The sequence below is a fragment of the Protomyctophum parallelum genome, assembly GCF_964188405.1.
Source record: "Protomyctophum parallelum genome assembly, chromosome: 18".
NCBI classification, from domain to species: domain Eukaryota; kingdom Metazoa; phylum Chordata; class Actinopteri; order Myctophiformes; family Myctophidae; genus Protomyctophum; species Protomyctophum parallelum.
The window spans coordinates 26,698,069-26,707,881 of NC_139716.1; the positions used below are offsets into that span (position 1 = coordinate 26,698,069).

The 9,813-nt window shown below is 40.4% G+C and overlaps 1 protein-coding gene across 1 annotated transcript; it reads left to right on the forward strand.

Annotated features, from left to right (window-relative positions):
* Positions 1-602: 602 nt before the first annotated feature.
* On the forward strand, positions 603-1,748 carry LOC310876046 (polyubiquitin-G; the record flags this gene model as incomplete). Its single annotated transcript, XM_083789493.1, has 1 exon — positions 603-1,748. The coding sequence occupies one exon, from the start codon at positions 603-605 to the stop codon at positions 1,746-1,748; it is 1,146 nt and encodes a 381-aa protein (XP_083645619.1).
* Positions 1,749-9,813: the final 8,065 nt, after the last annotated feature.

The following is a 9,813-nucleotide window of genomic DNA, read 5'->3' on the forward strand; positions in this document are numbered from 1 at the left end:
ACTATAGGTGTCACATGGACGGACCGCATCAGAAATGTGGACCTCTATGGGGACTTAAAGTCAGAGACTTGGCAGGGCACTGCGTCAGGCACCCAGAACTTGAGGCAAGTAAATTAACTCTATGGGAGCCAACCCAGGGCAAAGCCAGGAGGGGAAAGAATCGTACCACCTACAGTACGTAGATGCACTGCGGCGTGACACCTTAGCTAACAACACTACAAAGCTCAAGAACCTGATGTTAGATAGGAAATTGTGGAGGGCACTGATCCAGGAATCCCGAGTTACATTACAATTAAAATTACATAATTAGTTTGAGATGAATGAAGTAGCTTTCAGATAGTGACTAACGACGCAATACAAGTCCATACTGCGTTGTAGTGGGTTGTTTAACTCAGGTTGTGATGACTTGACTAATTTGCGTGTAGTGTAAAAAAAGAGAGCCAATCACAGCGAGGTCAGAACTATGACAGAACTGTGACATCGCTGTCAATATAAGAAAAGGTATGTTCAAGCAGTCGGTGCAGTTTGCAGTGTTGGTTGCAGAGAATATAATTCCAAGAAACTAAGATAAAAGTATAGATCGCAACTCAAATTCCACAAACATGCAGATCTTTGTCAAGACGCTCACCGGCAAGACCATCACTCTAGAGGTGGAGCCAAGTGACAACATTGAGAATGTCAAAGCCAAGATCCAGGACAAGGAAGGCATTCCCCCTGACCAGCAGAGGCTGATCTTCGCTGGCAAGCAACTGGAAGATGGACGCACCCTGTCTGACTACAACATCCAGAAGGAATCCACCCTCCATCTCGTCCTGCGTCTGAGGGGAGGAATGCAGATCTTTGTCAAGACGCTCACCGGCAAGACCATCACTCTAGAGGTAGAGCCAAGTGACAACATTGAGAATGTCAAAGCCAAGATCCAAGACAAGGAAGGCATTCCCCCTGACCAGCAGAGGCTGATCTTCGCTGGCAAGCAACTGGAAGATGGACGCACCCTGTCTGACTACAACATCCAGAAGGAATCCACCCTCCATCTCGTCCTGCGTCTGAGGGGAGGAATGCAGATCTTTGTCAAGACGCTCACCGGCAAGACCATCACTCTAGAGGTAGAGCCAAGTGACAACATTGAGAATGTCAAAGCCAAGATCCAAGACAAGGAAGGCATTCCCCCTGACCAGCAGAGGTTGATCTTCGCTGGCAAGCAACTGGAAGATGGACGCACCCTTTCTGACTACAACATCCAGAAGGAATCCACCCTCCATCTCGTCCTGCGTCTGAGGGGAGGAATGCAGATCTTTGTCAAGACGCTCACCGGCAAGACCATCACTCTAGAGGTCGAGCCAAGTGACAACATTGAGAATGTCAAAGCCAAGATCCAAGACAAGGAAGGCATTCCCCCTGACCAGCAGAGGCTGATCTTCGCTGGCAAGCAACTGGAAGATGGACGCACCCTTTCTGACTACAACATCCAGAAGGAATCCACCCTCCATCTCGTCCTGCGTCTGAGGGGAGGAATGCAGATCTTTGTCAAGACGCTCACCGGCAAGACCATCACTCTAGAGGTAGAGCCAAGTGACAACATTGAGAATGTCAAAGCCAAGATCCAAGACAAGGAAGGCATTCCCCCTGACCAGCAGAGGCTGATCTTCGCTGGCAAGCAACTGGAAGATGGACGCACCCTTTCTGACTACAACATCCAGAAGGAATCCACCCTCCATCTCGTTCTGCGTCTAAGGGGAGGGCAGTGAATGATTCCATAATCGGGAATTATATTTTGTTTACCTGGCTATATAGCGTTCCCGACAGCAGAGATATAAAAATGAGGGTTTAAGTAATGCACATGATAGGGCTAGGGCCCTGGGGGATTTTCGGGACCGACCTGATAATCAAGAAATGTATATATATAATATATATATTAGTAAATTGGCAATATATTTGCAGAAGGAAAAATAAATTAAAAACAAAAGTTAAAAAGAGGCGAGCGTGGTGTCTCACCGAGTAAGAATGCATATACTCTACCATGATGACGCAGTAGGATGCCGTGGCGTGGGAAGATTTAAATCCGGTGTCAGCTGCAGGAAGAGGGAAGAACTTGAGTCTATCTTCATAATGGTGTGTGTGATCTTAACATTGTGACCCATGGGGTGCCAAAAACAAACAAACAAACAAAAAGATGCCTCTCAAAATCCAACCCTACGTCCTCGTTGTGAGAGGTGGAAGCAGGTAATGCTGACTAACGGGGCTCTGGTAAAACATGCATGGACCCGTGCAGTGGAGATTCAGACTGCATCCGTCAGTCCGTGATGATGATGTCTAGTCATCTCTGATGCCTGTATGACGTACAGTATGCATGCAGGAGGTACATCTATGATGTATGGCTTCAAATGTGTGCAAGTTTTCAGCCCACTCACAGCCCCATTGAATTCCATTATGAGTTCAGAAAATAATGTGTGGAAATAAGTGTGCCCCTTTGTAAATATCAACCAGCAATGTTTCCATTGCAATTTCCTCTCAACCTTTAACACTGAACTTTACTTCAGTGTGAGGACCATAATATAGCTTGTCATGTTTCCTCTCAACCTTTAACACTGAACTTTACTTCAGTGTGAGGACCATAATATAGCTTGTCATGTTTCCTCTCAACCTTTAACACTGAACTTTACTTCAGTGTGAGGACCATAATATAGCTTGTCATGTTTCCTCTCAACCTTTAACACTGAACTTTACTTCTGTGTGAGGACCATATAGCTTGTCATGTTGGCAGGTAATATAAACTAAAAGCAAATGATGAATGATTATGTTATTATTTTTCTTTTTTCTTTTCGTTTACTGAATAGCTATCCAGTACGAAGAGGATTAGTAAGAATAGGTTCCCAGATTCCGTTGGCACAAGAAAGGCAATGGGAAAACAATATTGATCAGTTTTATTGTATATAATTATATACATGAAAAAAAATCAGAAAACAGAGTAATAGCTATATATATAGGCCTATACGTGATCATTTGTTTATTATAAAAGGAAGCGAAGGAGCGGTGGAGGACAATACAAACGTAAATCTATACGGGAGTAGTTCAACCTGTGGTTTATCTTCAACAGGGTAAGCTGTGAGGAAATTAGGTGTTAAGCACCTCTCTGACAGGAAAGGAGGTGCACACTGGCTCTTTGTTAGTGAACAATGCATACTGTACGAGTGCCCTCTAAGTGCACTTAAGTAAGACACTTTATTTAACCTCCAACTGCACAAACTATTGTTATATTCTGCAGCTAAAACAAGATGGGTGTGGATTCTCCTCTCCATAGTTCTGATGGTGTTCCACACCGCCGTCACTCCTGCTGAAGGTATCTGACATCAGAATAGGTTACAGTGTCACTGTTGGACTTCACTCTGTCCATCCTGGTGGAGGCAGGGCCTCTAGAAGTGAATCTCACGGCTGCATAGCTGACATCATTGCCATTCTGACACTGTAAGGGTTGAAACAGAAATTAATGTATTCAAAAACAAGAAGAACCTAGCAGGGCCTATAGTCAATTCAGACCGATCAAACCACAGGAATAAAATAATAGTTAGTGTAACCTTTATTACATATATAATATGTATAATAAATACACTATTTATAATATGTTTTACCTACAATATCACATTGAATTTTATTCAATTTTATTCAATAGTGTACTGGGTACAGTAAGCTGACAGGAATTGGAGGGAGATAGATGGAGAGTCAAACACAGCAAACGTCGTTGGGATCGGGAGTCAGCTAGGCCGACCTGGGTCGTAATAAACATTCATTAACAGTTAATCAGGCCCTTATAAATCCATATTAGATTAACACTATATAAGCGTTGGCTCAGACTATGATGTATGACATTTATAAGCGCTTATAAGAAACTTGTTAACATTTAAATTGGCTGCTAAAGGTAGGTAGGCACAAAATATGCTTAAAAACATAAATCAAATTACCTGAGAGGAAGATGGGTCTGTATTCCCTGTAAATTGAGATAAAGAATTACATTTTTGCAGGGACAACATTTTAGTTTTCACCACAAGAGCTGTGGTTGTAATACTGATGCTGTGATAGACTTATATACATTACTGTACAAATGCAGTCAATGGGCATGTTTGACAATCATTCTACCCTTCGGCCAAAACAGCAGTAGTAAACATACAGAATATACTGTCAAATATTCATACTGTGTAAAAATTTAACATGATAAATTATGTATCATAAATGCCAATTATTTCGTTAAATTCACATTGCGTTTGTGGGTTGTGTGTTTGTTCTCCTGAGAATGCTTTTCTGTGTTTCTATCTTCTGACCGTGTAATAACTGGATTGCGGGCACACTACAAATACCAAACCTATGAACCTTCAAACAGTAATGTATCTGTCTTCATCCAACAATATAATCATTGGGATGGGAGGCAATGGCAATTAAGTGTTCATACTATTGTAAAATGCATGATGGATTGATGGATACAACCGGAAATACTGAACTGATTCAGGAGGTCTGAAAAGAATCATTTACATTATGAAGTACATCTTTGTAATATCACTTCATAATGTGATGATTTTTTTTCAGACCTCCAGTTCTAGGCAACACAGAATGCGGGGACTTTTTTATTATTTCCACACAACTCTTAACGTATATTAATGACATAATAAAATGTTGAAAGTTTGTGGTATTCCCCTTCAACAATATGATTTACAGTATGCATGCTTTATATAGTGAGCAAGAAAATACCCATGCAGTCTGATGTGACATTCTGTTCAATACACAGAATAGACAGAATGAAATAATGGGACATATTTGTGCAGCTGATTTTCACCATTTCACACCATTGGGCACTTGGAATTGCAAACCATAATATAGTCATTAACCACAATGAAACCTATAGCATCTCTGGCGCAAACATTCATTTTTACAGTACAGTATAAGGCTTAAGTGGTTACGAGAAGAGGTCTTATAAAAGATCACACTCTGTCTACATTCATTAACAAGTGTTCATACCTTTGCTGCATGACTTGCAAAGAGCCCATGCAAGTAGAAGTGTGGACATCCCAAGAAGTACATTTGAAATCACCAACACAGTGATGGTTGGAACAAGAAGCATTGTACACTCCATGTGAAAGGCATGGTAACATATAGAAACATTAGCTTAGTGTAATTCCATAATTCCATCATCTAAATGCTATTCCATGTATCACACATGTGCAATTGGGAATTACTTTTAACATCCAGCGTTGTTCCATTTCCAAAGAACATTTCCCCACAAAGGGTCACCGCACAAATGTAAGCTCCATCGTCTGCGACAGTGACGTTCGTCTTGGTGAGTTGGTAGACACAGCTCTGTGTAGAGTAAGACTGCCCAGATTCAGGAGCCTTCTTGCAGACTTCAGTCTTACTATTGGTGTAAATGACTCCAGGTTGAGATCCTCTGGAGCTTCTGAACCAGGAGACGCTGTGTTCTCCATCACAGATTTCAGTGTGGACGGTACAGTTCAGAGTCACAGAGTCTCCTAGCTCGACCGACTCAGACACTGGCTGATGGATAATAGCTCCAACGTTGGACCCTGAACCTTTTACACTGAGAATAGCCCCGTCTGAAAATGTGATAGGAGCAAAGTAACCGATGCTCAGACAGTAGTATGTACCTGAGTCTGAGGGTTGTAAAATTGAGATCTGAAAATGATTTGTGCCCTTTACTGCAGTGTGCAGTGAGAAGCATGTATTGTCCTTGAATTCACCATGTAGATCGAAATTGTGATCGGCATTTTGATATAACTTATAGAAGGTAGACACAAGCTGTGGTTTCTGTCCCAGTGTTTGCTTGTACCAACTAAACATTTGGCCGGTACTAACATTCCCATTGAACTTGCAGTGCAAAGTTATATTGTCTCCAATGTTAGCTGATATAAGTCCACTGTCTTGATGGAGGGCTGAGGCTTGTTTCAGATGAACGGCTGTAAAAAATAGAAACCAATTTCAGATGTATCATTTATTATCATATGGCATATATTGTGTTGTAAAAAACAGGGGCATTAATGAAACACAAAATGGTTGCAAAAAAGTCCCAACTCACCATTAATTTCCCCAAAGAACAGAAATACGACACACAGTGTGAACTTCTGAGTTGTCATCTTGTTCAAATGTCTGCATAGAATGGAAAGACTGGCTCTTTTACTCCTTTGTTCAATGATCAAGGTTTCTTTTGATTGGCTATACAGATCTTGTTTGAATTCGGATAAATGCCTTATTCGGGTAAAACGGACTACCTGTTTCATAGCATCCTAGTATGATGATGCTTGCAAACATATTTGTGGAAGTATTGGTTTGTGGAGTTAGTTGACTTAAGTAGATACTGTACTGTATACGTACAGTAAGACCTGTCATCCTGTATCTTCACTTCAGCTACAGTGAAGCAGGGTCTTCTATGTTGTACTTGAGATAATTAGTAATAGTAAGCTATAGCATTATAATTACAACTTTCATAAGTATATTAAACCAGGTAGCTAACATAATTTACACACTGTTAAGTATTTAATGGGGAAAATCCACATGAACTTCAAATTCATGTGCTCTTCTATTGACCGTAGACTTATACAGTTTGTGTATTATGAACATTACCTTTTACAACGATATATTCCAGAAAACTAATCTACAGTATAACACCAAAAGTTGACAACAAATCTTTGCTGGATGGCCTATGTTATCAGACAAAAGTGCTTTTCATGGAAGCTATTTAAAAGGTCCTCAATGGCCTTAAGCTTCTTGTGTGTGAAAGTATGCATAATTCTGAAACCACAAAGTCTGATGCAATGAAAGAGATACAAAGCAAGAAGATGAAGAAAGATCCAAATTAAGGACCTTATGAAGTCCCCTGGATGAAACGTTGGTTTATGTTGTGGGAAAATAAAGATTGGGACTGTGCATACACCCTGTGCAGTAATACTTAAAGTTTAGTTTTGCCAGGTCTGACATACTGCAATAATTGATGCCACCAGTCTTCCTTTCCTCGCTTCATATAAGTTTCCACCAGCTACTAACAACAGTTAGTAGCCCACACAGGAGTGTGGCTTTTCATCTGAGACTTGGTTGAAGGTGCAAACCAGTGTTGTTTTTTTTGCAGCAAATTTCTATTTTAGTTTATAGTCTCTTGAAACGTTTTCATTTAGTTTGAGTCACATTTTAGTCACCTGGAATGTTAGTCTAGTTTTAGTCGACTAAATGTCATACGTTTTTAGTCGACTACATGTACAGTTGACTTAGTCAAACAAAATGTATTTTGGCGGGCCTTGATACCGTCGTATGATGCCGTCGTCACTTGCGTCACAACCGTCGCAACGTGTCGCAGCTCGACGCTTGTAGATCTGCTATTCTCAGCATGCAACCAAGTGTAAAATGACTTATACTGGATCTCTTGTCCACTATAGTCCCTTCCTAACATTTTAGTCTAGTTTTTATTTGTTGACAATTGTCAGTATATTTAGTCTTAGTTTTAGTCATCATAGCTTAGTTTTTATTTAGTTTTCATTTAGTTTTCGTCAGTGGAAAAAGGTAGTCGGCGAACATTTTTCGTCTTAGTTTTAGTCGACGAAATCAACACTGGTGCAAACCGCATCAACATTGATAATCAACAGAAAGTATTTATAGACACATGAGAGCCTGAGGTTGTTGTTTTTCTTGACCATGCTGTATCTGTTCTGACTACATGCAAAAGTCACATAGCCCCACCTGTGAGCTTATATACCATAATCACAGTAATCCTTAATCATATTCTATCATTAAAGGGCGTTTGGATCGAAATGAAACACTCCATGCAGTCACTTTCAGTTAAGAGTAGGCCTACTGCAAGAGGCATCTGTGACTGTGACTAGCTGATGGTCGTTGACGCTTAATTTATGCATCAAGGAAGGCAATTATGTTTCTGCATGGTCAAATAGGTCTACACCTTTTCTAAGATAGCATCTTGAATACAAGTTGTAAAAATGTGACTTTGAAAGGTTTTAATACAAATAGTTCCAATGGCATCTAAATGTAAGGTTGTAAGTATATGATTATCGGTGTTGCGAGGATAAGGGGGTACCTGGAAAAAAATAGTCAATAGTCAAAAATATTGTAACGTTTAGCTCACCGAGCTGGAATCGAACCCCGATCTCCAACTCAGCAGACCAGTCAGGCAACAAGCGCTCCCTTGGAGGAGCAAGTTAATTACGGCCGGGTCTTTAGCAGGGTCGGATTAACATATTTTTTTTCTTTTTTTTTTACACTGAATGTGTTCCCAGATTGCGTTGACACAAGAAAGGCAAACCATGGGCAAAGGAAGTTTTATTGTACTATATTGTGTACATGAAAAAGTTGAGAAAATAGAGTAATAGATATATTAGACATACCGTGATGTTTTTTTTTACTATAAAAGAGGCGATGGAGAGGTGGAGGATAATGAAAACATAAATGCATACGGGAGTAGTTAAACCTGTGGTTTATCGTCAACAGGGCATAAGCTGCAAAAGTGTTAGAGGAAATCAGGTGTTAAGCACCTCTCTGGCAAGAAAGGAGGTGTACACTGGCTCTGTATTAGTGAACAATTATACTGTATGCCCTCTAAACTCTAAAGTGCCATTAAGCAAGGACACATTATTTAACCTCCAACTGCACAAACTATTGTTATATTCTGCAGCTAAAACAAGATGGGTGTGGATTCTCCTCTCCATAGTTCTAATGGTGTTCCACACCGCCGTCACTTCTGCTGAAGGTATCTGACATCAGAATAGGTTACAGTGTCACTGTTGGACTTCACTCTGTCCATCCTGGTGGAGGCAGGGCCTCTAGAAGTGAATCTCACGGCTGCATAGCTGACATCATCGCCATTCTGATGTTGTAAGGGTCAAAACAGAAATGTATTCAAAAGGGCCTATATTCAATTCAGACAGATCAAACCTTAGGAGTATAAAATAACTGTTAGTGTAACCTTTCTAAGTAAAATATGTTGTACCTACAATATCACAGGTTGATATGATAATACACCTGAATTAATTGTGGTCACAACTTCTAAGGAGCTTGTAATAAACATTATTATACTGTACATGTTTTATGATTTTGGGGCTTTTTCTGTACACTGTAAGCTGACAGGAAATGGCGAGAGAGAGAGATGGGGAGTGACACGCAGCAAAGGTTGTCGGGATCGGAGACGAACCTGCGACACGCTGTCAGGCTGGATTAGCAGCCTATAGGTGCCTGGACCACTAGGCCGGCCCGGGCCACAATAAACATTAATTATAAATCCATACTAGATTAAGACTATATAAGTGTTGGCTCTGACTATAATGACATATATAATAAACTTGATAACATTGTATAGACTGCTTAAGATTATTAATACAAGTCATCACGATACGTTGTGATCTTGTAGGTCTGCTATTTTAACTTGTAACAATTGTAAAAGGATTGAACATTTGGAAACTTTTGATAAACTAGAGGTTCGACATGGATACTATGACTTCCAATTTGTGATATGAAGGTATAGGTGGCCGTCGGCCCAAATTAAGCTAAAAAAAATCACACCCATGTGAAGTCAGGGGTGCTCTTATCGTCATACATCATCATACATCATCTCATTCCGGCCAATCACAATTTGAGTCCGAACTTTTCTGCCCTCACTTTTTATCCTCAACACGTAGCCTCCAATCAAATCATCTCAATTCCGTGATCAGCCAATCAAGTCATCGCTATGATTCACACAAAGCACACAACGCTGGGCATACAGGAGGGGCTATAGCGCCCCTCAAAAATAAATAAAATTACCTGAGAGGAAGA